The following is a 26,063-nucleotide window of genomic DNA, read 5'->3' as shown; positions in this document are numbered from 1 at the left end:
AGCCCAGGCACCAGACATGTGAGGGAAGAAACCTTCAGATGACTCTAGCTTCAGCCACCGTGTAACTGCAACTGTATGGGGATCCCCAAACAAGGATGCCAAACTGAGCCCATCAACCCCAAAACCATGAGCAATAAAACACTGTTTAAGCCACTAAGCGTTGGAGTGATTTGTTACTCAAATATAAAAAATCAAAATCATCATCTTTCTAGCTTTCACAACACAGGTAGATCCCTCAAATATCTCTGCTGGATAAAGGAATAACCTGAAATTCTATTAGTTTAAAAATATTTAATAAATACTCATTTTACTAGGCAGGATCTGCATATCCAAGGTTCTATCTGTCCTTACAACAAACACTCCAGTATAACTCACAGATCTGTCCTCCATGGGGTTTTATGACTCACCTTTCCCACAAGCTGCACAATTTCTGCCAGGTCTTCTTCTTCCTGCAGAATCTCCTTAGCTTTGGTCCTCAGGGGAACAAACTCTGTGAAGTGTTTGTCGTAGTACTCGTCCAAAGCACGCGTATACTTGCTATAGCTGATTAGCCAGTTGACAGAGGGGAAGTGCTTACGTTGAGCCAGTTTCTTATCTAAGCCCCAGAACACCTGATTTAAAAGCGAAGAAAACAAAACAAACAAGGACTTTTCTTAAAAAATAAAAAATTTTTTAAAAGTATTGAGATATACTTGTCCTAAATATACAATTCTATATTTTTTGGTCAAATTATATCTCTTTTTGTATTTACCAAGTATAACTGAAATAGAATAAAACTTGTAATTAAAAAAAATATATGCCTTTCAGTTTCAGGATGGGTAGTATCCACAAATCAAATTCAAAATTTATCTGAATTTCCTTAATAGTGTGTCAAACCACACAGCAACAAGAAAAATTGACTCTTTTGAAGATTATTAGGGTGCACTATAAACAGGTGAACAAGAAAATGCCTAGTGAGATGGACTAGGCACTTTACCTTGAATAAAAACCTCTAAATGTCTTGATTAAATTCAGTTCCTTATCATTACGGGTCAATCCAATAAGATCTGACAGTTATTTTTCCAAGGTCAAACATTCACATCTATTTTATGCATCCCTAACTTTGTTTCCCTTTTCCCTGTAATTTAAAACTCAAAATTTTAGCAAAAATTAAAAACCTCTAGAGTTGTAAATTTAGCCTCTGCCACTTCCTTCAATATGGTACTGACAAAAACATAGGCAAATATTCTAGAGTTCCCACACGAATAATACATGTACTTATGAATATATCAACTTTATTTTTAAAAAAATTTATTTATTTATTGGCAAATAGTGGGGAACAGTGTGTTTTTCCAGGACCCATCAGCTCCAAGTCAAATTATTATTTTCAATCTAGTTGTGGAGGGCGCAGCTCACTGGCCCATGTGGGACTCAAACCGGCGACCTTGGTGTTATGAGCACTGTGCTCTAACCAACTGAGCCAACCAGCCGCCTCTATATTAACTTTTTTGTACTATAGCCCTATTTGTATACATCTTTTATCTATGTTTCTCTTAATGACCAAGTTGGCTAGCTATCCACCAAAATTCAAGCCTTGTCACTGGGAAGCAGCTCCCTAGGCAAAACTACATTTTCCAGCTTGGGTCTCATCTGTGTCTGGCTTATAGAGTGAGTGGGGTGACTGTGTCTGAGCAGAGGTTCAGAAAGTGGGGGTGCCATCTCAAGTTCCCCTTATGTCAGCCAGAAGCAGCTGATTACCAGGCTAGGAGATGGCAGAGCCATAAAACGGAAGGATTCCTTGCTCTCTGAATTACTACTGACTGGCAAAGTGCTGCCCTCCAATAGGACCACCTGCCTGGGACCATACCAGGAGGAGAAAAAAGCTACTGGGTTTTTGCCACTATATACTTTGGGGCCCATTTGTTTCCACACCTAGGGTTACTCTAACTTAAAGGGGAGTATTACTCTCTTACTAATAAAACTTGGCTGTCCTGGACATATTTCCCACTTACAAGTATTGCTTACTATAAACTCTAGGTAAAGAGCTAGGAATGAACAGATAGCACTAAAGGCTCTCAGGGATAAGAATGTTCCTAAAATACTAAAACAGACTTTACCATTGCCTACTCTTTAGTGACTACATTAAATACTTCCTGATGATTTGGATAACGTTTGGGGGGACAGGGATGGGATGGTGAGCTCAGAAGTTGACCACAATAGAAAACATATACCTGAACAATACCAAGAGTAGCAGATGTAACCGGGTCAGAAAAATCACCACCAGGTGGAGAAACACTAAATTTAAAAGGGAAAAAAAAAGTCATTAGAAATGCTTATGAAAAATAACTTACATATGAAAGTCAATTTTTTGAAAGCCAATTTTAATGTGAATGACTTCGTAATATGAATAACTTTAGAAATGACCTTTGGAAAGAAATCTTACATAAAAATCTTAAATAGAAACCAATACTAAGTTGCAAATAATAATAACTGTTAAACACCGTCTACTATGAGAAATCAGACAGATATTTATTAAAATCAGGTTCATTATTCTAATCAAATAGATGAAGCCAGAAGGAAGGTAAAGCTCTGAGAACAAAGTATTGCTTTATGTAGTCATTGCGAATCTGCAATTGTGTGTATCATGATATAATCTTACTTTAACATGTCTATAAATTTGTAAGTTATTCCTAGGATATCATGACTTAAACGTAACAAATCAGTCATACGTATGGAACCAGAACATGTAGAGATGACCTAAAGAGCTCCTTGGATGACTCTGGAATGCAACCTTGGTTAAGAATCTGCCCTTAGAGGGGGCTAAATATTTTCTGTTTAAAATTATTGACCCTTTTCCCTTTAAAAAGTAAACAGTTTGGGTGCTTACGCTCCTACAATGCTGACACTCCCTTCTCTTTCAGGATTTCCAAGACATTTCACCCTGCCTGCTCGCTCATAGAAAGAGGCCAGACGGGCACCAAGATATGCAGGATATCCACTATCTGAAAAACGAAAAGAAATTTACAAAGAGAGGTTCTAGGGCAGCCTCCCAAGTCCTATCAGTTTTGCTTACATAAAAAGTAATGCGAAGTATTACCTGCAGGCATTTCAGCTAAGCGACCAGAGATTTCTCTAAGGGCCTCAGCCCATCGAGAGGTAGAGTCAGCCATCATACTGACGTTATAACCCATGTCCCGGAAATATTCGGATAGTGTAATTCCTAAATTGGGAAGAATATTACAAGTTATAATCCTATAATGTATGATCCTGACTTTTTCACCCTTCTGAAAATTTTAAGGCAAAAAATACATGAGGTAGACTGCTCGCTGTTCACCAAAATCTGTTCTTCTTTTGGGCACACAGCTAAATTATATTTCCCAGCCTCCTTTGCATTTAGATGTGGCCATGTAACTGATCTCTCACTAATGGAATGTAAGTCAAAGTAATGTGTTCCATCACCAGGCAAGCCACAAATCCTTTCATGCTCTTTCTTCCTTCTGGCTTACTGAGAGGGAGAGAGCTCCCAGGAGCTCTAGAAGGCAAGTGCTGAAATGAAAGCGCTCTTTCCAGGCTGGGTCGCGCCCAGAATGACAGAGGAAAGACTCCCCTGACCACCTCAAACAAATATCTATTATATTGAGCAACTACATTTGGGTTCACTTGTTGCCATATGAAGTCTATCTTAACATAATACACATTTTAAAAGTAAAAAAGGACTTCTTTCCCTATTCTTATTCCTATTAATATATTTAAGACTGAAATTAATTTCCAGTACAGTTTTTGTCTATCTCTCACATACATACACAACAAAAAACCCTCAACTAATTAGCTTGTTTGGTTATATCTCAAAAGTAACATATATTATTAACATGAGTAATATCTTAATTATCCAGAGCATTCTGCTACGCAGATCAGTCAGATCCTGTCCTATAAAATCACATATAGTAAACCACTTAGAAGAAGCTAATATATAGAAAGAAGTCCTGGGTTCTAGTTCCTATTCTGTCATTTACCTTAGCAAAGTAACTTCATTTCCCAGTTCCTAATCTATTAAAATTCCCAGTGGCATTTCCTAATCTGTTAAAATGGGAAAACTCACCCTATATACACATATCAGATTAAATGATATATACAAATGCCCTCTAACAAGTACAAAGAACATGCAGCTCTAAGATATTAGAAATGTATGGTTGTTGCTACATTATAAGTGTCCCAAAATATATGGTCCTGGATTTCCCTTATTTTACCAGTACAGAAATACAAGCTTATATTAAGTAAAACAAAATATTTACTGGAAAATTCAGCACTTCACTATTTATCATAGTACATCTTTCAGAATAGAAAATACTAATTTCTGAGGTATCCAAAAAATGTTTCCATGAACAAAGTCTTTAAGAAATATTACTTATTACTTATCATTCATTATTAAGGCTTAAAAAAACACAAGAATTATTACATATTTCAATCTGATGATAGGAAGAGATCCTCTCTTATACAAACATGGCTATGCTTTAAGTTTCTATGATGACATTCACAAATACTTGTGTGTATGTATTAGAAAAACTTTGTAGAAGAGTCAGATATACAGGAGTAAACCTCAAAGAAGTTTCACAGACTTCTTTCATAGACTTACAGATATCAGTGCCTACATGGGAGGAAAAAAAAACCTCAGACAAAATCAAAAGATGAACAAACTGAAAAAACATTTGCAACTCATGACACATAAAGACTAATTTCAAAGCTTTTACAAATCAGTATGAAAAACAACTTCTATTCAAAAGGAAAACAGAAGGCAGTGTTCAAATGATTAATATACACAGGAAAGACACACACAGTTTACTACTAAGATACACAGTTTACTACTAAGAAAAAAAGACTGATTAGGCATCTAATAAAGCAGGAATAACAATATGTTAATTATCAAATCCAGATGCTGAGTACATGGGTGTTCAATGTAACATTCTTTCAACTTTTTTATGTTTGATAATTATAAGAAAGTGTTGAAAAAAGCAGCATTGGTGAAGATGTGGAGAAAAGGAACTCTTGTCTGTTGTTATTCCTTTTAAGGGGTTATCAGAATCTAAAATCTGTATTAATAATTGTATTTTTAGCAATGTTACTTCTAAGAACTTACCTTACAAAAATGTACACACAAATGTGTACACAAAACATGCAGAGAAACAGTGTAAAAATATGCAGAAGAGTATTTTAGTGATGCGCAGTTTGTGATAGCAAAAAACTATGACGTATCCAAGGGTCCACACCAAAAGGATGCTGGTTAAATACATTATGATATAGCCAAACAAAGGGACACTATGCAGGCATCTAAAAGAAGTAGGAAGACTTCATGTCTTAAAATAGTAGATGAATATGTCACTTTCTCCTTCTTCTCATAAAAGTAACCACCAAACAAGGAGAACAAGAAATATAGAAACACAAACTCTATCATCAAAAACTATAGGCCATATTTAGGTCCAGAAAAAAATAACGAGGAAAGCCACCTAAATGAGGTAAAAACCAAATAATGGTGTGGGAAGACACCAAGAATTCACCTGAGGCTGCACATCTGAGATTAAGCTTCTGCAAACTAGGAAATACCTCCTGAGGGGCAATACCAAAAATCCTTTGTTGTGACACTGCAAAAGGGGTAACAGGGCTGGGGGCAGGAGTTCCTTGGACACAGTATGGCATCAAGGAGAAGCAGGGAGATAAATAAAACACAGGTAGAAACTCCTTCGCAGTTAGTAAAAAGTGGGTGAAGCAGGGTGGAAGAGAAAGAAATCATTGTAAGTGGCCTTGCAGTTGCGAATTTTTATTGGCGGGAGAGAGGAAAAGAGTAAAATAACTTACACAACTCCATGCCACACAAACTTCACAGATTACCATGAAGAAATCCTACTACTCTGAACCACAGTAACAGCCACCCTCCCATTTCCTGAAAATGTGAGTAACAGTTATAATAAACATCAGTATAAAAAACAAAAAAGAAAAAAAATACAAGAAGAAAACGGACAGAAAAGCAGAATAAAATGATGGTCAAGGAACCTGCCAAGGAATAGATGAAAACTGTGACCACAATTAATAAAAGAAAATCTTAATGTATCCTCCCACAAAGTAAAATCTCAAGGAGTATACAATAAGATCAAAAAGATGTTTCATGAGAAAGCAGAACTCAACGGAAAGCTGGAAGAAAATGAAGGGTTCATTAGAAATAATAAACACCATTATCTTCTGAACATATGGACAAAAGGCTAAATAAGAAGGATTACAAAGGAAATGGTATATATGGAAACAGATAAAGGGGATCTGGTAGGGCTTCTTTGAAGAAGATAACCATAATGGAAGAGATAAAGGTTTGAAACAATTCTTGAAAATTTTCCAAAATAAAAAACATTCACAGATTGAAAGGGTATGCTGTCTCAGGAAAAAAATGATCAAAACTGTCAATACTGGCATATATCCCAATAAAGTTATGGGCTTTCAAAGCTGAAGAGAAATTCCTTGGGCAAAAAGAAAAGTCACCTAAAAAAGGAAAAAAAGCAGGCCAGCATTCAATGCTAGAATAAAAGTTCTCAAGGAAAGAAATACGATCCAAAAATTTTATACTCAGCCAAATAATTGTTAAAATTTAAAGGCAGCAAAAAACCCCAAACTTATATAGAAACAAGAATTCAGGGGATACAGTTTCCATAAGCCTTTCTTTAAGAAACTTCCAAAAATTTTAGCCAACCACAAAACAAATGTAGAAATTGTAGACAAAGGACTGCCAGTGAACACTGATTAGATTTTACTGTAGGTCTACGACTAATACACATATATTGTATTCCTAGTTACAGAACAGAATGTGAGTACTATAAATCCTGAAAATGTGGAAATAAAAGTATCAAAAGCTGGGATGGAAATGGGAGCAAAGATGGAAGGTAATATATAAACACACTGATATTCTTATCTTCCATATCCAGCAGTCAAAATAATTCAAAGCTGACAATTCAAGTTATGGGGACACAGGTATATTCAGAGATAGATCAGTGGTAAAAAGTGTAAGGAGAAAAAAAAACATGGTAGTAGAAGACACATCATTTAATAGCCATTTAAAAGTTTGGGGCAACTCTATAAATGCCCTCTACTGACATATTCTCAAGATGTAATAAGTAAAATATATTTTTTAAAAGTACGGATATATTTGTAGGTATGGAGGTATTTTAGAATGAAAGTAGAGTTCTTAGGAAAGGAAAAAGTTTGGTGCTAGCTTTCAACTTAAGAATGGACGTTAGGTGCTTTATGCCAATGCATACACTCACCAGTATAAATGGAGGCCTCTCTGGCAGCCACGGGCATGTTGGAGGTATTGGCTACCAAAGCCGTCCTCTTCATAATTGACTCCACCTTACCATCAACTTCCATCGTGAGCTGGAGACAAACCATCTATTAGTGATCCTCTAATTTCTAAACAGAACATTTTAGTCTCTTATTTTACAACTTGACTATATTTAATCTCTCTTCTAATCAGTGTTCCCAAAGTAATATTCCCCATAACCCCAACCTCTTCTCCCTGTTCCACTGTGCTATGAAAAAGACAGCCATTATTTCTACTTCATAAGTGAAATCTATTGTTTTATGGAAAAAGGAATATTACTATAGTAACCCAGATCATATAAAACCTATGTAAAGTTTATGTCTTTGTCTATGTTTATCTTTCTTCCAATAACTGAAAACCACCAGACCACAAAAAGAAACTTTCAAGTTTCTAACTGAAAAATTCAAGTTCCTTTCCTGGAATATACAAATTGAATCACAAATATAATTAGAAAGTTCCTTAAAAGATCTTTGACAAATGAGAACATTGCTCCAGATCCAACACAAAGCTTTATTAATTGCCAATGAAAGTTGATCAGTGGTACTTTCTCTCTCTAGAGTTACTTGAAGCTTTATAGATACAGACCTCTGGGAAGTCACGGAGGACTTCAGACATCTCATTTCCTCTTTCACCACATCCTACATAGATGATCACGTCACTGTTGGAATACTTGGATAGAGACTGAGATATCACTGTCTTTCCACAGCCAAAAGCCCCAGGGATTGCAGTAGTTCCTCCCTGTACACATCTAAACAAAGAAAACAAAGTGTGAATTACTTTACTTGCTAATAAATAAAGTAGGTAACTGACACAGAAATATAAGAAAGCACTTTGAAATATTTTCATATCTCTACATATGCACTTAAAAAGATATACATACAGATATAGATATAAAAATTGCTCCCCTAATTTGCACCTATACAGTACCTATACTAGTGCTGTTTTTTATTATCATTAATCATTTCTAGCATCTTTAATCATTGAAAAGTATATTCCACACAGTACCCTAGAAAAAGAGATACAAACACAGTAAGTTAAATAAAATAGTACTAATGAAATTCTGAATGCTTTCATAAATTAATGAAAGGACAGTATAGGAATTAAAGCTAAAATAAAAAAATATAAACAACTTTTGGAAATTGTCTCCTGAGGCAGAAAATAAGACCTCAAATTCACATCTTGCTATAAAGTATAAAGGTTAATGAACAAAGACTTTGGTAACGTGTTAAGTTAATCCCCTTTTATTTATCAAATAACTATTTACAGAGTACTTTCTAGGTAGTAAAAACTCTGCTTGGCAATGCTGGAAAGACAACAGTAAAGAAGATAGCTGTATTTCTATACTCACAGAGCTCACATTTCAGTGGGGTAAACTGCAAAGTCAGTTGGTGATTACAGTACAGTACTATTAGCAGCCACTTTCAAACTTTTCCTAAAAAGTGGTAGTGGAGAATGAAATCCTCTTAAGGATTCAGAGGAAAGGAAATGTTGTTGTATGTATGTTTGGGGGGCGGGAGGGTCTGAGCAGGAGAAATGAGATGTAATACTAAGGGAAACTGCTTTGTAATATTGTGTTTTATCATAAAAACTAACTGAAACATTGAATTCTTAATAATAAGAGACTTTTTCAATATAAAACTAATATGCATTAGAATCTTTTTTCCTCCAAACCTTTCAGTGACTTTGATAAATTCAGAGGACATGTCCATTCATCCTATGGTTTTGTACACCTCCTTACATCACTATTAACCCAGGAAAGGGAAGCGGGGCTGGGTGTGTCCCAGTCTGGAAGTTGAGCAATCCAATGTGAAAAGGGCTACCATAGAGAACATCCAAGGCATTGTGGGAATACACAAGAAGGAGTACAATCTGACCCTGGATCAGAGTGGAGTTAGGGAATTCTTTCTGAAACAAGCTAAGACCAAAAAGGAAATAGAAATTAGCCAAATAAAGGGAAATGACATTCCAAGCAGAGGGAACAGCATGGTCAAAAGTCGGGGCAAGACGGAGCACTGCTTGGGAAATGAACAGTTCTTCAGTACGCCTGGAAGATGGTGTATAAGGAAGCAGTTGGGCAGTCAAGGGGCTGAGACAACACTGAAAGGTAAGCAATGGCCAGATCACAGGTGGCTTTGTAAGGAGTTAAGGAGTGTGTATTTGTTTTAAGAATAATGAAGAGCATTGAAAGGTTTTAAGCAAAATAGTGCAGGATCAGATAAGTGTCTTAGGTGGACAGGAAGTCTGATTAAATATAATTATTGGAGGTATTGGAGATGCTTAATTTGGGTCATGGAGTAGGGATTGAAGATGCAGATAAATATTTAGGGAATAGAATAAAAAGCACTTGTTCAATAATTAGATATAGAAGGGTAAGAATAATCTTGAGAAGTCACAGATTTTATTAGATTAGGCGTTCACTAGATGGATGATAATGACATTTGGTGAGAGAGGCAACAAAGAAAGATGAGCAAATTTCAAGGAAGAAAGTGGTAATTAAGAAGATTATTTTAATGATGTAATACAGAATTGTACACCTGAAATCTATGTAATTTTACTAACAAATGTCACCCCAATAAATTAAAAAAAAATAAAATATAATAAAAAAGAAAACAGAAAAAGATTATTTTAGTTTTGAACTGACTTTGAGGCACCTATAGGACATTTAAAAGGTCAGGTATAACCAGAAGTGTTTTAGATAGATATGAGTCTGGAACTCGGAAGAGATTTGGGATGATGGAAACAGATTTAGGAATCATTATACATAGATGAATATTTAAGTCATGAGAGTAGATGAAATCATCCACAGAGGGTAAGCTATATAATGACGAGTGAAGAGGCCCTAAAAAAACTCTAAGAAATATCAAAATTAAGGGAGAAGAAATGTGCATTGGAGAATTAGAACTTACGGGCAGAAGCTAACAGAAAAAACAAAGAAATAGGGTATTTCAAGGAGAATGGTGTAGAAATATCCAAAGTTATAGGAATTAAGAAAATACTAAAACTTATTTATTGAATTACCAGTATGAGAGTAACTGATGATGTTAATGGAAGTAGTTTCAACGGAATAGTGGAGCCAAGGACAGAGTAGGGCAGTGAACTAGAGGGGGAAAAGTGGCGTGGCTGTGAAGATGAGGAGAAAAGTAGTGGACGGCAGAAAAAGGAAAAGAGTTGAGGATAGATTTTTTTTTCATTAGATGGGTGATAAAAGGAAGATAACTGATAGAGAGGTTTTTGAGAAGACATGAGATGGGATAAGCTCCAGAAAGAGAAAAGGAATGAATGAATGGGAATGTGTATTAAGTCAGCCTGGTAGCAGGAAACTGAAGGAGTTCCAAATCTAATGACCTCCAATTTCTCTGTGAAGGATCTAGCACGATCATTTGTTGAGAAGAAAGGAGAAGGAAGAGTTGAGTTGAAGATGTGAGGCAAGTGGAGAAGTTTCAGATAGGAGAGCAGGGGAATGGTAATTCGGGAAATGCAGAAGGATTGCTACACAGTTGTGAGATGCCAACTTGCACTGATTATTTTATTTTCTTAGCCGCCTGTGAGTAGCCGCCTCGAGAGGAGGAGATAACTGAAATGATTCATAGTTGGAATTTTGCCAGGTGGGTGTGACAGAAGACAAAGGAACAAGAAAATTTAGTAAACTGGAAAACATTCATAAAAGTGACAAGACTTATTTAGTGGATAGTGAAGAACAAAGAAGTGGGGTGTGCCTAATAAGGATAAGAGAGTAATAATGAGGACAATTCAGGGAGTAGGTCTGAAGGATAAGAGGTTGAAGGTAAGTGGGATATGCATGGGTTTGGAGGTCATGGGGGAGCATGGGGGAGCTACCATATCATAGCTTCAGTGTTTTCTGTAAATTAAATGAAGTCATCTGTTGAAAGTAAAGCAGAGTATGGTGAAGCCTGAGATTTGAAGAGAAAGGAGGTTTCTGAGTAGTTTTTGAAGAAAATGGCAAAGACCAGACTACAAATTAAGAAAAATTGTTGGGCAGTTTACAGAGTGCAGTTTATTTTAGAACTCATCAATTTACAGTGACAACAATCTACCAATTTCAGGACAACTTAAGAAAAATAGTTACATTGTTTTGGCAAAGATTTTCTTCTGGAACTTTTTTTCACCCCTGAGAGTTTTAGAAATGTTTTCTTTATGTAATTGTCAAAAAAATAATTCTTCTTCAATGATTTGATTCTATGATAAACACTAGCAATATACATATTTAATTCGCAATTCTCTAGATAAAATTTATTACAGGTTTAGCACATAAAACCTTTATTTAGAAAAAGTGAAACAATAAGCACGTACAATAATTCTGAGCAAAAACGGTGGGACACAGCTCAAACTTACGGAAAAAGGGCATCAAGGACTCTCTGGCCAGTCAGCAAAGGATGATTAGCTGGCAGCTTCTCAGTGACAGGCCGAACCTGACGTACAGGCCATACTTGGACCATGCTGAATTTCTCCTTTATACCTTCGAATTCAAGCTCCAAGACAACATCCTATGAAAATACATCAGGATTTTAAGTACAAACTTATGAGCATTTATTCCTGAAAGTAACCCTAGATTAGATTCCTCCTGAGGGTAGAAAAGTGTTACATGGAAGTAGGGAGAGAATTTATACTTTCTATTGTAAATCTTTATATTCAGTTCTAATTTTTTTAAATCAGGTGTGCTTATTATTGTTTTAATGCTTAAAAACAGTTTAGGAGTTTTTGAGAAAGAGAATAGAAGAATAGTTAAATAATCGTGTTGATTTACATAGGGAGAAATCCTGAAGGATACAGGAGATACTCTGGGACTGGGAGAGGGAAAAAAATGAATGTTTTCATAATTTATTTTCCATTCTTTATTTTATTTACTTTATTATAATGCTTTTATACTGCTTTAATGAAAAATACTTATCTATTAAAAATATCCTAAAATATTTAATGAAGTTAAATATTTACAAAAACAAAAAGATAATGAGTAATACTCTAACATTTATGAACATTGAAATGGTTTCAACTATTTACAAACAATCCCAAAGTCCACAGACTACAGAAATCCGTAATTTTGTTGATACCAATAAACCACTTCAGGGTGAACCGCTTCAGGGTGGTACTTCCACAAAAGAGTGAATGAGTCTCTAAGCTCCTGAGTAAGGCTAGCTGATTGCCCAGAATCCCAGTCTTAACTCTTTCCTTCTCTATCTGTTATAGAGCACACACTTATTCTTGTGAAATTAGAGTATTACCTTTTATCACATTTTATTGGGAAAAAATTATATACTACAATGGCCTTCTCAATAGTCATCTTCATGCCCACAAAGACTATTACTGGTCTCGTGTATTTGATACGATGTGACTACCAATAACATTAAGGGACTAAGTTTTAAATGGCTCACCCAGAGTAAGAATTCATATAATCCATTATGCAACTAATTATGTGACTATAGACTGACAATTAAAATCAAAATCTATTCTATGCCTAAAGAATCCGGGCTTTAAATGATGGAGAATAAATTAACAAGGTAGGAAAATGTTGTACTAGATATCTCTCTCCCTCTTAAAAAAGAAACAGTATGTTCTCTTATTCACCTTCACCTAATGAGCCATGGGATGTACAGCATAGGGAATATGTCAATAATATCATAATAACTTTGCACGATGACAGATGGTTACTAGACTTATGGTTGATCATATCGTAAGGTACCTAAATGTTGAATCACTATGTTGTACACCTGAAACTAATATAATACTGTATGCCAACTATATTTTAATAATAATAAAAAAAGAATATGTTTTTGTATTCCCAAGCCCAATTTAAAAAGAAACTTAAAAGAATAATTAGGGGAGTTACTTAAAACCTACATATCAAATAACAACTCTATAACTATTTAGGGCACTAAAACTGGGCAACTAGCAGATATAAGTAGGGCCACTTCATGAGATAAAATTTAGATGATACTTACAGAGGTATCATAATTTCCAGGTGGAGCGATGTAAGTTACAGTTCCTCTGTTTCGTGGGGGTAACATGATTTTGTGTCTGATGAGCGAATTCTCAATGACAATTCCATAAATATCTCCACCAGTGATGTGACTACCAACCTAGAGAACAGATGCATTTACTGTTTAATGTTCAAATAAACTTCAATTAGACTCACCCTTGCTATTATTTAAATAATTTGCCTCACATCAATAAAATATACCGTTCTATAATCTTTCTAGTGGATTTAAACAAAACTTTAAACTATTCTTCTGTGGTCTATTTTTATTTGAACTGAGTACAAAACTATTCACTAAATGTCTACTTCACATTCTTTCACCAACTTTAGAAATCTTGGTTACAAAGACATACCCGTAGATTTTTGCAAGGTGTAAAATCCCATTTGATATCTCTGCTAAGAGCAGACACATTTACTCCTCGGGGAATGTAGATACTCTGGGTCTGATTGCTGATATCAGACAAAGGTCTTTGAATACCATCAAAAATAGCTCCCATAATGCCAGGACCAAGCTCTACGGAGAGGGGTTTACCAGTGCGGAGTACAGGATCTCCAACAGACACACCAGCTAGAAACAGTAGTTGAGGAAAACTCACCATGAAAGTTTAGAGATACTACGAAAAGGAAATACCACAGTTTAACAGGAAATGATACTTAAGGGGCTAAAAACAGAGGTTCTCAAATTTTCTTATTTCACAACATCCTTAGTGTTTAATAACTTTTTCAGTGATGTACAATAAAATATATATCTAATAATTCCATTTATTAAATAGTTATGCCCAAACAACTTAATAATTACATATGTCCAAACAACTGAGTAGTACTTTGAAAGTAAAATATACATAAACATTAAATAAAAAAATATTTAAATTACATTCTTAAATATCTTCAATTCTTACAAATGAGATATACATGTCTGTCAGGCACTGAAGAATTTTCAAACCTTGGAATCAGGTTGAATACCTGATCCATATTCATAGTCACATAATCCTTGCTTTTTTACTTTAGCAATCACCAAAAACTCAGTTTCACGAAGACATGACATCATCGACAAGAATATGGTGCAGCTGAGTAACGAAACTACTTATTATCTCAAGATACCAGTTCATGGGGTGTCTGACAAGATGTCTAATATTCCTGTGCTAACCTCAAAAATTTAAAATATCCTAAGACACCACATGAGTTTGCTGTACCTACCTAGAGAGCCTTGGTGCAGTTTGGGAAACCACAGAGCTAAAAATAGCAAAAGCCTCTCCTTAACACATTGTTTCAACTATAGGTACTACTGAAGAATATTAGTCTCTTACAAAGGATACTAGTACCTAACAAAAACTAAAAATCTTAAGAAGATTTGAAAAGGAAAGAATAAAACCTACAAATAAGCACACTGAATCCTCCTTGCTCTCATTTGCTTATTGATAGGAGTAAAATCAGTACAACTTTAATTGACAGCAATTTAACAGTATCTATCAAAATTAAAATGCATAAACCTTGATCCAAAAAATCCAGCTTCCGTAAATTAATACTACAGTTACATTGTAACACTGTTTATATAGTATAATAGTAACAACTAAAATTTCTATCAAGAGATTGATTAATAAACTATGGTATATTCAGATAATGGAATTCTATGTAGCTATAAAAAAGGAACAGAAGCAGCTTCTATGAACTGCTCTAGAAAGATCTCCAAAATATATTTTCAGTTTTAATATTTGATCATGAAAATTTTCAAACCATAGCAAAGTTGAAAAAATTTTACAGTGAACTCCACTATCTCTACCCTCTAGATTCTATAATACAATTAATATTTTACTATATTTACCACATATTTATGTTCCACAATACATTTATTTTTAAGTGAAAAAACTAAGGTGTAAAACAGTACATATACTATGCTATCTCTTAGGAAACAAGGGAATAAACATCCATATATATATATATATATATGTTCATATATGCAATTAACAAACTAGAAGGACATACAATAAAAAGAACTAATAAAAGTGGCTGTATGCAAGTGTGTGTGTTTGTTTTGAAAACTGACCAGATACCGGATGACAAAGGTGGGGACAGTTGTCACTGTATACATGTTCATTTGTTTAAATCTTTAAACCATGTAAAAGATTAAATAAAAGATAAAGCTAACAATAGAAAAAAGTCCTTTTGACTAGTCATAATTGCATAGACTTTCCATAATTACGAAGACTTCCAATTTTATTTAAAATTTTCAGATGACTGTTCTGAATTAACACCCCAGTACTCAGAGAACAGGTACTGGGCAAGATGTATTTCACTATGGCAAAAAAGTTGTACCAAATAAATCTTAAATAGCCAAAGGATTACTGCCGATCTTGAGATCCAATCTAAATAAAATATACAAATGAAGCAAAGACAAAAAAAGCATTTATCTTCACAAGGCTTAACTCTTTATCTCTTTTTTTATAGAAAATTGAAAATAAATTCTATGTTTAAAAGCCAAAATGATACGTAATGGCCGTATGCGATGTCAGAGGGGTTAAATGGGGGGAGGGGAGTTATCACTTTGTGAGGGATATAAATGATAAATGTCTATTACATTGTTTTCTACACCTGAAACTAATAAAAAAATTAATTTTAAAAATAAAAAAATAAAAAAATAAAAATAAATAAAACACTTTACAAAAAAAAAAAGCCAAAATGATAGAAACCAGTGAAGATTCCCTAATGTTAAAGCTATAATGTAACACATCACCCAGCATTATTTATTAGAATAAAGACAGACAGTGGTGACTGATTTATTTATGGATTTACTATTGTACACAGAAATCATGATTCAAGAATTTTAACCATACAAATTGATGATGTTAATCTGTTTGTGGCTTCTACCATATGTCTCCCTCTAATTGGTTTCTCCTAAAGTTTGAACTACTGAAATATTAAAAATAATAGAAGTTCAGAAGATGATACTAATTTCTTAGGAAGAGCACGAATTCCTAGTACCTTTCTCCAATATACTACTGTATAAATCAGATTTCTAAACACCAACATTTCACACCTCTGATAGCTGTGGCTTTTGCTGCTTCTACCTTTGCCATAAATCCTTAAATTCTGACTTGTAGAGAGTAGTTAGCAATTGAACCAAAAAGGATACAGGTTTCCTCGTACACCTGGATAGTAGCCATGTCACCCTCCAATCGGATAATCTCTCCAACCAACTCACTGTGGCCCACTCTCACCAGCTCATACATGGCTGCTCCTGCCATGTCACAGGCTGTGACCACTGAAAAGAACAAACAAGTATTTTGATGACTTAAGACTCTGTAAATAGTTATAATTAAAACATCCAATAATTCAATAATGCTGCTGTCCCATATATTCAGAAGAAAAAGAAAACACCCACTATGGAATGTTACATATAGTTTCATAAAAAGTACATTTTTAGCATATAATATAGCGGGAAACAAAATAAATGCTAGGCTACAGATTATCACTTATACAATATACTCATAATAACGCATAATATAAATATGGGTTTTGATCAACCCAGTGTGCTATAATACATGGAATGTTGGGTTTGGGGACAATTAAAAAAAACTTTAAAATTGAAACAGGAGCTTTAGCCAGTAACATGGTAGATTGCCACACAATTAGTTTGCTGTGTTGTCACCATTCCTTTGAAAGGTAATATCTAAAACATCTTTACTTTCTAACACTTTATACCAGTGGTTCTTAAAACTCTTCTGGAACATGGAAGCTTTTCATAAACTAATGATAGCTCTACCTAGAAAAACTCACAGATGCACCTACAAAATTTTTTGAATAGACTGTAGGAATGTTTATAATCAGTTACCAACACTGGGTGAAGTCCTCACTAAGAATCCCTATTTCTTATAAATACCAAACCAGAATTTATACTTACGATTTTGGACCATGTTGTCTAGTAAGTAAAAATTACTTTTCTGGCAGGGAGGGAAGGTTGCACATTTTCAGATATATGTAGGAATAAACTGATTTTTAATATTTAACCTTCGGATATAATCGATTAGAACTAAGTATTAGGTAATATTCAAGTGGAAACTATTAAAGTATTAAAATTTCATTAACTTATGTTAGAACAATGAAGATTTACCAATTTCATAAATACTTACCTCTATATAAAAATTAAGATGCATTGAAACACTGGAAATAACTAAAATTTTAACCATATTTAATAAATCAAAAAGTATGTCATTTCTTTATTATTTTATTAACTACTTAAGAATTATAAATAGGTTCCAAGAGTAGTTTACTACAAGTTTCAGAAAAATATTTTTACTTAAACTCTTCTGATGCTGTTCTTTTGCTTTTTCCCTAAAAGTTCTTGTGTGCAGCCTATCTTTCAAAAAAACCCTGATGATCATCAAGGGGAAAATTATTTCCCTGAATGGCAAATGAGATCGCAAACAGTGAAATGTATTATTTGCCAATGAGTTCAAGTTCAAACACCAAGATCTAAGTGGTAGAAGCTTCTCGGAGAGAAATAAGAGGCACAGTAACTGACAATCTTTATTTACATAAACACCAAAAAGGGTTACCACTTCCATTGTGATTAGAATCAGAAAAAGACTATAGCATAAGTTTTACAAAACGATATAAGAAAAAATGAATTTCCACTAAGAATTATAAATCAATGAGCAGGTTTTTTCTATGGAAACTTGAATCACATTTTGCAGTGGGCTTGTGGAATAACAAAATGGATGTTAGAATGAGACTTATTATTTAAAATGCAGTACTTCAAGTTTCGACAAAATGAACATAAACTTTAAAACTGTTTTCCATTATCAGTGTCATGCCATTAAGGCTTCTTTCCTATAGGTAGCTGGTTATGTGATATCTAAAACACCCATTCAGAGGATTTATACGTATATGGAAAGAACCCAGGTCGATATTGCTGAGAAATGCTCTGAAAACATTAAAGCTCAAACAGAATTCACAGCTATTTACTGGATGCTTATAATCTGCAAGGTCATTACATACTAAAAGCAACAAACTTTATAGCTTTTTAACCTCAGATTTAACAATAAAAAAAATAGGTAAAACTCTCAACAGTGATTATATATTTACATAATAAACAGTAGTAGCTCAATAATTATCAAATTTAGATAATGAACGCTAGATGAGCCCTTATGATGGAGGTATTACCTCAGTCTTATAGCAGTTATAAAATCTTTTTTTTAAATATCAACAGTATTCTTTTTTTTTTTTCCAGATTTTAATGGGGAAGGGGAACAGGACTTTATTGGGGAACAGTATGTACTTCTGTACTTCTTGACTTGGATTGTTTCCAAGTCAAGTTGTTGTCCTTTCAATCTTAGTTCAGCTTCAAGTTGTTGTCCGTTCAGTCTTAGTTGTGGAGGGCGCAGCTCAGCTCCAGGTCCAGTTGCTGTTGCTAGTTGCAGGGGGCACAGCCCACCATCCCATGTGGGAGTCGAACTGGCAACCTTGTGGCTGAGAGGATGTGCTCCAACCAACTGAGCCTTCTGGGAGCTCAGCAGCAGCTAAGCTCAGGGTACTGCATTCAATCTTAGTTGCAGGGGGCGCTGCCCACCATCCCTTGCGGGAGTCGAGGAGTGGAACCGGCAACCTTGTGGTTGAGAGCCCACTGGTGCATGAGGGAATCGAACCGGCAGCCTTCGGTGTTAGCAGCACGGAGCTCCAACCACCTGAGCCACCGGGCCGGACCAGTTATAAAATCTTTTGAGGATAGAATTTCTGTAGGTGAACAGAAACTTGTGTGTTTCTATCTAAAGCAACTTGAAAAGACATTAATTGAAGTTAGGAATCTTTACCGTTCAGATTATTATGTATTAACTTACCAGGTCCTGAGACCCCATGCACATAACCAAATGTGCTTTCTTTATCTTCATCGAGTATTTTGGGTAGCTTGGAGAAATCCATCCTGTTAATTTACCTATGGTTAAAAAAAAAAAAAAAAGGAAAAGAAAATGAAGTTATAATTACAAACTCTAAAGCAAAAGAACCAATATAGGTAGTCAACTCTCATTTTTGGTGTATTCTTGACTTATTATAACTTCTCCAAAGTAAAATATAATATAAAATTCTTAAAATTTGGTTTAACATACCTCATTCCTGGATGCTCCACAGTTATTGATTTTAAGAATTATATATCCCCATGAAAAGCATTGCACAGAAAATACCAAGAAGTGTAACAAGGTGAAGTCTTTCCATTGGCTTTTCTAGCCCTACATCTTGCCCTCTCCCCCATTATCTCTCAGACCTTTCTCCAATTACTTTTCCTCTTAATCAATCTTCATATGTACCCTCTGCATATATACACTGCCATTTCTCAAAAACACAGACACATTCTGCCTCAGGGTCTTGGTACATGTTGCTCCTCTGCCTGGAGTACCGTCTCGCAGATATCTGCTGTTACACTTCCTTCAGGTCTTTACTCAAATGTCTCCTACTCCGTGAGGCCTCTCTGCCCATCTATCTAAAATTACAACATACCTCCCTCCTTCACTGCTTTATTTTTCACCATCTAACAAATTATATCTTACATTTAATTTTTTTAATGTATTACCAATCTTTAAAAATTTTCTGGAAGCACTGTGTTTTTTTTTGTTTGTTTTTTTAAGCAAAACACAGAGTAGTTTAAGCAATTTCAGTTCAACTTCTTTTCTTTATAGGTGGGCAATCTGAAAAACCCAAAGAATGAACTATCCAACTACAAACAAAAAATTGGTGGCAGATCCCAAAGTACAAAGTTTATTTTTGACTACAGGTCTAACTTAGTAATTATTGACAACTTAACAATGAAGATACATGTACATATAAAAAGCTAAATAATGTCCCCAAAACAACCATAAAATAGGGGTTATAGATCAATGAGTAATAAAGTACAAATAATATAACTTCTTTACTAAAAGGTCAACCATTAGAATGTTTAGGGAAGACAGCTTGAAGGTGAGGTAGAATTTGCATAAACTAGGAAAAGAAGGGAAGCAAAGGCATTCCAGTTGGGGAAATAACAAGAGCAAAAGAAAGGAGATAAAATTTATAACAATAGTTAAAGACCAGTCTGACAGGAATGAAAGGATTATATTATTAGGGCAATAGTGAGAAATAAGGATGCAAAGATACAGAGACTTATTTGTGGATCTTTAAATGAATGCCAAGTGAACTTTATCCTATAAACAATAGGAAAGAACTGAAGACTGAGGGAGAACTGCTATGGGAAAAATGATGTTTAATTACTCTAACAGATAGTTATGGCTTGAGTGTCAATGGAATTCAATTTATTAGATGTTCATTGGACTCCCACCAAGGAAAAAAAACTGTGTTAAATATAGGGAATGAAGATTGTGGAAAAAAGAGCTTTCAAAAAAAAAAAAAAAAAAGAGCTTTCATTGGTTTTAAACAACTGTACTACATAAAGGAAAACGACTTCAGTGTTCAAAATGACCACACACTAAAAACAGAGGAGAACTTGATTTGGATTTAGAAGAAGTGTTAACCAACGTGGATGAAGTAGAGGGAACACGCAGTTGGAAATAAGTTTTGAGGCTGACTGGGTTGAGTCCAGATAGAAAGAATACTTAAGAGAAGAAAACCAAACCCTCAGCCCTGAAGATTAATTCCAGTGGGAGGAGGAGTGCTTTTCAGTCTTTCTAGAGACACTGAAGGATCACTCGAGAACCATATGTTCCATGGAACACCATTTGTGGCCCACTCACCAAGATATCAGAGAATTAGTGAGGCGAGTGTAACAATGAAGTCATTGACAGAGGAGTTCTGTTAGATACACTGATGCGTCCATCAGAAGGGAGGCAGTGGACAGGGCTGACGGGGAAGAACTGAGTCATCTTAAGAAACAGGCAAGAGTGGAAACATAAAGATTAAAACTGTACAGAGATATGGGAGACCTTACAAAGGAGTCGAATATAATCTAAAGGGCAGGAAAAATAGCAAGGAGTTAAGGACCGTATCAGTCATAAGAAGGAGACTATCATCAGGTTGGTAGTTTATCAATAAAGATGAAGGTAGGGTGTAAGTAATTAGAAATAATGGAATTGAATTAGAAAGAAAAAATAAACCAGATACTACAGTCACAAATATCACAATAAAGAACACAAGGATTCGGGGGTCCTTGGTAGGAAAATTCAATTGGAAGAAGGGTAGTTAAGGGACAAAGTAAGGAAAGGGGAAACTGCTTTACCAGGAGTCTCAGCTTCCTAAATAAGGGGCTGTTGATTAAGCAGGTATGGAACTGCAAAAGACTGGGACATAAAAAGACAGAACAAGTTTTTCTAGAAACTATTTAGATAATTGGGAAAAAAATTAAACACGAACTTTTGGGAAATGGGTTGTGTGTAAAATCTTCAAAGAAGTAGTAAACAAGCAAATGAGGTCAAATGTTCAACTTCAGAAAAACAAAGATTTTCAAAGTCAGAAGAGAACTTGATGATCATATAGTCTAACTTCCTCCCTCAATAGGGGTATTTCCTCCAGGGCATTCATGATACATGGTCATCTGCCTCCGAAAGTGGAAACGCAATGACATCTTGAATCAGCAGACTTGGGACACATCCTGATTCTACCAGTGACATGCTACAGAAGGTCTTGGTCAAACCAAAATCTCTTGTGTTCATTTGAAAAACAGGAATAATGCTACCACCTACCCCAGAGTTGTGATTAAATTACAAATTTGTTAAAATGTTCCTTGTGCAATGTAAAATGCTCTGAAAAATTTCATCAGTAACACGACTATTTAAACAGGGGCTCAATTTTTAAAAACCCTTCTATTTTTAGAAATCTCCTCTTAGAGAATTAGCTTGTATCTGATCTAAATCACCTTCCCAAATTCTACCCTTTGGCCCTATTTCTTCCAACTACTGTAGCCACAGGGTAATTATGTTCCCTCTCTAAGCAAATTCTCTTTAGTGCCTTTAACTGTCCCTCAAAGGATTACCTTTTTTCAGATCCTTTACTCCAAAGGCTACCCTTTTCTGGAGGTATTTTACGATGTTAACGTTTCTTTTAAAACAAAATAGAAACAGTATTCTAGATGTAAGTACTGAAAGTGTCACTTCATCTGATCTTTCTATTGAGAGACAGAGACCAAGGCTTTGAATCAGACAGATTGAGTTTAAATTTATAAGTTGTAAATCTTGGGCAAATCGAATTCTTTCAACCTTATGAGCCTCAGTTTCATCTGTAAAATCTAATGAGGTCATTAGGCACCTAACAGTAAGCAACAGAAAAGTAATACTCAAGACTACTAACGTAACTCTGTTAATGCAAGGTAAGGCTGCCTAACTTCTATAAAGTACCTAATATATTCTTATTGTCTTGTTACTTGAACCAAATCTAGTCACTTGGCTAGTTTTTTTCTCAGCTAATATGTATATTTTACGGTAACTTTATTTTCTAAAACTAAATAGAATTTTTTAAAGCCTCAGTGATGTGCCAGGTGCTGAATGGCAGGTTGACACAATAATGGAGTAAGACACAATCTTTACCCCAAGGAGCTTCTGGCCTGGTGGGATGAAAAAACAAACTGGTAGGTACGCTAACTGACTCACGTGCTGTCCCAGGAGCAGCGCGGGCTGCATCAAGCACAGGCATCTGCCCCAGACCGGGGCAGGACAAGAGAGCCTGAGAGAGGGCTAAGCTGAGACGTGAAAGATGAACAAGGAGACAGACATTCAAGTCCACTTAAAGGTGAGCTTCCTTAAAGATGGTTCAAATCTCCTAAGGTGCATGAAGATGTTCTGGAAAGTTCATGAGGCTATAATGGTGTCTTTTCTGATTTTTTAAAAATGTAAGTATCTACCATGTATAACGCACACCCATGTTTTTGGCCCAAATTTTCAGGGGGGAAAAATCTTTTAGTTTTTTAATTCAAATTTTTATTTGTTTACATTTAGGTACTTGTTTTTTGTATTATAAAGGAATTTTAGCATTTATTTTTTAACATATTATGGTACAAAAATTTTGTGTAACAAATGATTACAAAACACAAGAACAGATACAAGGTAGAAGAAATTTTATGTACCGGTAACAGATTTACGATATTTATACATCACAGAAGGCCAAGAACTCTTCAACATTGCAAGTTCGCTGTAAGTTCAACAAAACCAATTATCATCTTCCAGGGTGTTATTTTACAAACAGTTATCATTATTGTTCTAGAGTTATTCTTTTAACTCATGAGCATAAGTAAAAGGATTAAAAACATTTATATAGATGTGGAATTAGTACTACCCACGTATAATGCGCATCCTTAATTTTTCCCTCATAAATTTGCGCCAAAAAGTGCGCATTATACATGGCAAAATACGGTACATACTCTCCTTTTAAAACAACAGTGAGCACCTCCAAATGTATGAGCAATGGTTAGTGGAAATCAATGAGATAAAATAAGAACATTATGAAAACACCAGTTTTTGAAGTAGGAAACAAAAGAATTCCATGCAATTTTGTTCGGCTCCAGCAACATGAACCTATACACTCGCTGTGCCCCTGCCTGAAATGTGCTTCCTCACCCCGAGGAAATAGTCCCCCTCCTCCCACTGTCATCCTCAATTCTCTTACTCTGCTTTTCCTCATAGCACTTATAGCTACTTAAAAGAATATAGTTAATTCTTTTTCATTTACTGGTTTCCTGTCTGTATCACTCCATAGGATGCAAGCTTCATGAAGGCAAAGCAAATAGTGCCGGGGCGAAGGAAATAAGTACTCAGTGAATAGTCACTAAATAACCTCAGATCCCCCTAATACCACTCCATTTAACCAAAAGGGAAACTAAAGAATGGAGATTTAAGTAACTTGGCCCAAGACCACCAAACTAGCAAGTAGGAAAGGTGAGCTTCAAACCTCAGCAGTCCCACTGCAAAGCCTGTAACGGGGCTGCTTCCTCAGTTTGCAGCTAAACAACCCTGTAAGATGCATAGGACAACGTTCTCTGCCTCAAGGCAGCAGTTTTATCAGATTAGACATGGACGTGCGGCCCCCAGAGTCCCCTTCCTAGGACAGGGGAGTGTGGTCAATGGGTAGGCAGCAGCTGTCAGCCCTTCCGGGGAGGCTTCAGAAGCAGACACACCTGGTCGCACTCACGTCCTTCACAGGGCACCGCACCTCGTGACTGAGTGGAGGTGTGAGGGCCCGGCCACGGGAGCCTCACGTGGGTACTACCACAAGCCACACTGCACTGTTCATTACCAGTTCGGCTGAGGTTTTGTTGGACTTGCATTGCATTTCAACTTCTTCCTCTGCCCAACTCGGCTTCTGCCCACTTCCTTTCACACACGTTGATGCCTAACAAACATCTTATACATCAACGCTTTCTTGGCATCTGCTTCCCGAGGACCCAAAATAAATAATAAACATACTGAACAATTAATCCCAGAATAAATAAAACTTAAGACTCACACTTGAACCCCTACAATTTTTGGCCTGTTTTCTTAGTTATCTTATAGTTAGTTATTTTGTGAAATGGGAAAAGAAATATGAAAGTTGGTTTAGAAAGCGGGGCATTTAGGGCACTGCTCAGGCCACATCAAGCAAATAACACCGAGGTCAGGTCCCGATACAACCAAAACCTTAGTTTCTACAAAAACCTTGCTCCTTCAAGTCTTAGATGGAGCCCATCATCAGTAGTTACAGGAACAGAAGTTTCAACTCATAAGAGTTTAACTTCTAAAGTACTATTTTCTGATAGAATTGGAAAATATGGTTTCTTAGGTCCAGGAGTCACAGGTTCCAACCTCTTGACAGTTAAACACTTAGAGAAACTTCCAAGGATTGGTCCAAGGTAATAAGCTCTCTGAACATTCAACTCTGCGGTTCCCACAGCACTGATATATGGGTTTCTATTGTACTTCTAAAGTTTTTTTCACCAAAGCACCCCACTTGCAGAAAAACAAGTAAACACTGAATTGAATAAATCACCTCCCCCAACCCTTCTCTTGCGAATCGTGACCCAGAATAGGATGCTATATAGCAGTCTACTGCAAGCAGGGAAATTTCCTTGTATGCTCTTGTGTATTCTCTTAAATCCAAACACATTCTGCATTCCACTTCATCATATACAATGTCTGTTTTACAAGAAAGATTTGTGTGCTTCCTCCCCACAAATAAAATTAAAATGATTTTTTAGGTAGACATTATATTGACTGAACCACTGCACTGGGCTACGATATAGCAGTTTGATAAGCACAGTCACATAATAATTTGTATCCACCCTTTGTTAATTTGTTAACCACCCTTTGTTGTTATCCATGCAAATAGTAAAAATAAAAATACCCCACTAAAAACTTCTGCTTCACTCTTAAATGCTTATGCCTCAATGAGAAAAAGCGTAAGATTTTAAAGATGTTAAGAAAGCAACTTCCTAAAACATTTTAACTTGCAAAAACCAAATTATATTGCAAATTAGATAATACTGAAAGTAATCTTATCCTAAATCTCCATAAGGTCCCAAACTAGCATACGATTTAATGCTAAATAAAGTTTTATATGGTATTTAATAACTCCTTCCTAACATAATATACAGCTATTCTTATTGCTCTCAATCATTTAATAAAAGCATACTTTAAACTACTTTAAAAACAGTTGCTTTCACGAAAACAGTGTGGTATACACAGCTACACTCAGAGAAAGCAACGCAATGATTACAGAAAAAATGTGCCTTAGGCTATTGGACTCCTACTTTAAGGATAAAAGTAAATGTAATTTATAAGTAAGATTCCCATA

General features: G+C 35.4%; 1 protein-coding gene across 2 annotated transcripts in view; it reads right to left on the bottom strand.

The window, feature by feature from the left end:
• Nucleotides 1-26,063, bottom strand: part of ATP6V1A (ATPase H+ transporting V1 subunit A) — a 53,497-nt gene that overhangs the window by 7,620 nt on the left and 19,814 nt on the right. For both annotated transcript variants that reach the window (XM_081027846.1, XM_081027845.1), the window contains exons 2-12: nucleotides 19,163-19,257; nucleotides 16,459-16,587; nucleotides 13,682-13,896; nucleotides 13,294-13,431; nucleotides 11,690-11,841; nucleotides 7,922-8,084; nucleotides 7,281-7,389; nucleotides 3,077-3,199; nucleotides 2,867-2,981; nucleotides 2,211-2,274; nucleotides 408-611 (exon numbers count right to left, since the gene is read on the bottom strand). In XM_081027846.1, coding sequence (XP_080883972.1) covers nucleotides 408-611; nucleotides 2,211-2,274; nucleotides 2,867-2,981; nucleotides 3,077-3,199; nucleotides 7,281-7,389; nucleotides 7,922-8,084; nucleotides 11,690-11,841; nucleotides 13,294-13,431; nucleotides 13,682-13,896; nucleotides 16,459-16,587; nucleotides 19,163-19,244 — 1,494 coding nt within the window. In that variant the 5' untranslated portion in view covers nucleotides 19,245-19,257. The remainder of the gene's footprint in view (nucleotides 1-407; nucleotides 612-2,210; nucleotides 2,275-2,866; nucleotides 2,982-3,076; nucleotides 3,200-7,280; nucleotides 7,390-7,921; nucleotides 8,085-11,689; nucleotides 11,842-13,293; nucleotides 13,432-13,681; nucleotides 13,897-16,458; nucleotides 16,588-19,162; nucleotides 19,258-26,063) is intronic.

This window comes from Rhinolophus hipposideros, assembly GCF_964194185.1.
Source record: "Rhinolophus hipposideros genome assembly, chromosome: 2".
NCBI lineage: Eukaryota > Metazoa > Chordata > Mammalia > Chiroptera > Rhinolophidae > Rhinolophus > Rhinolophus hipposideros.
This window is presented reverse-complemented; position numbering and strand designations above follow the sequence as displayed.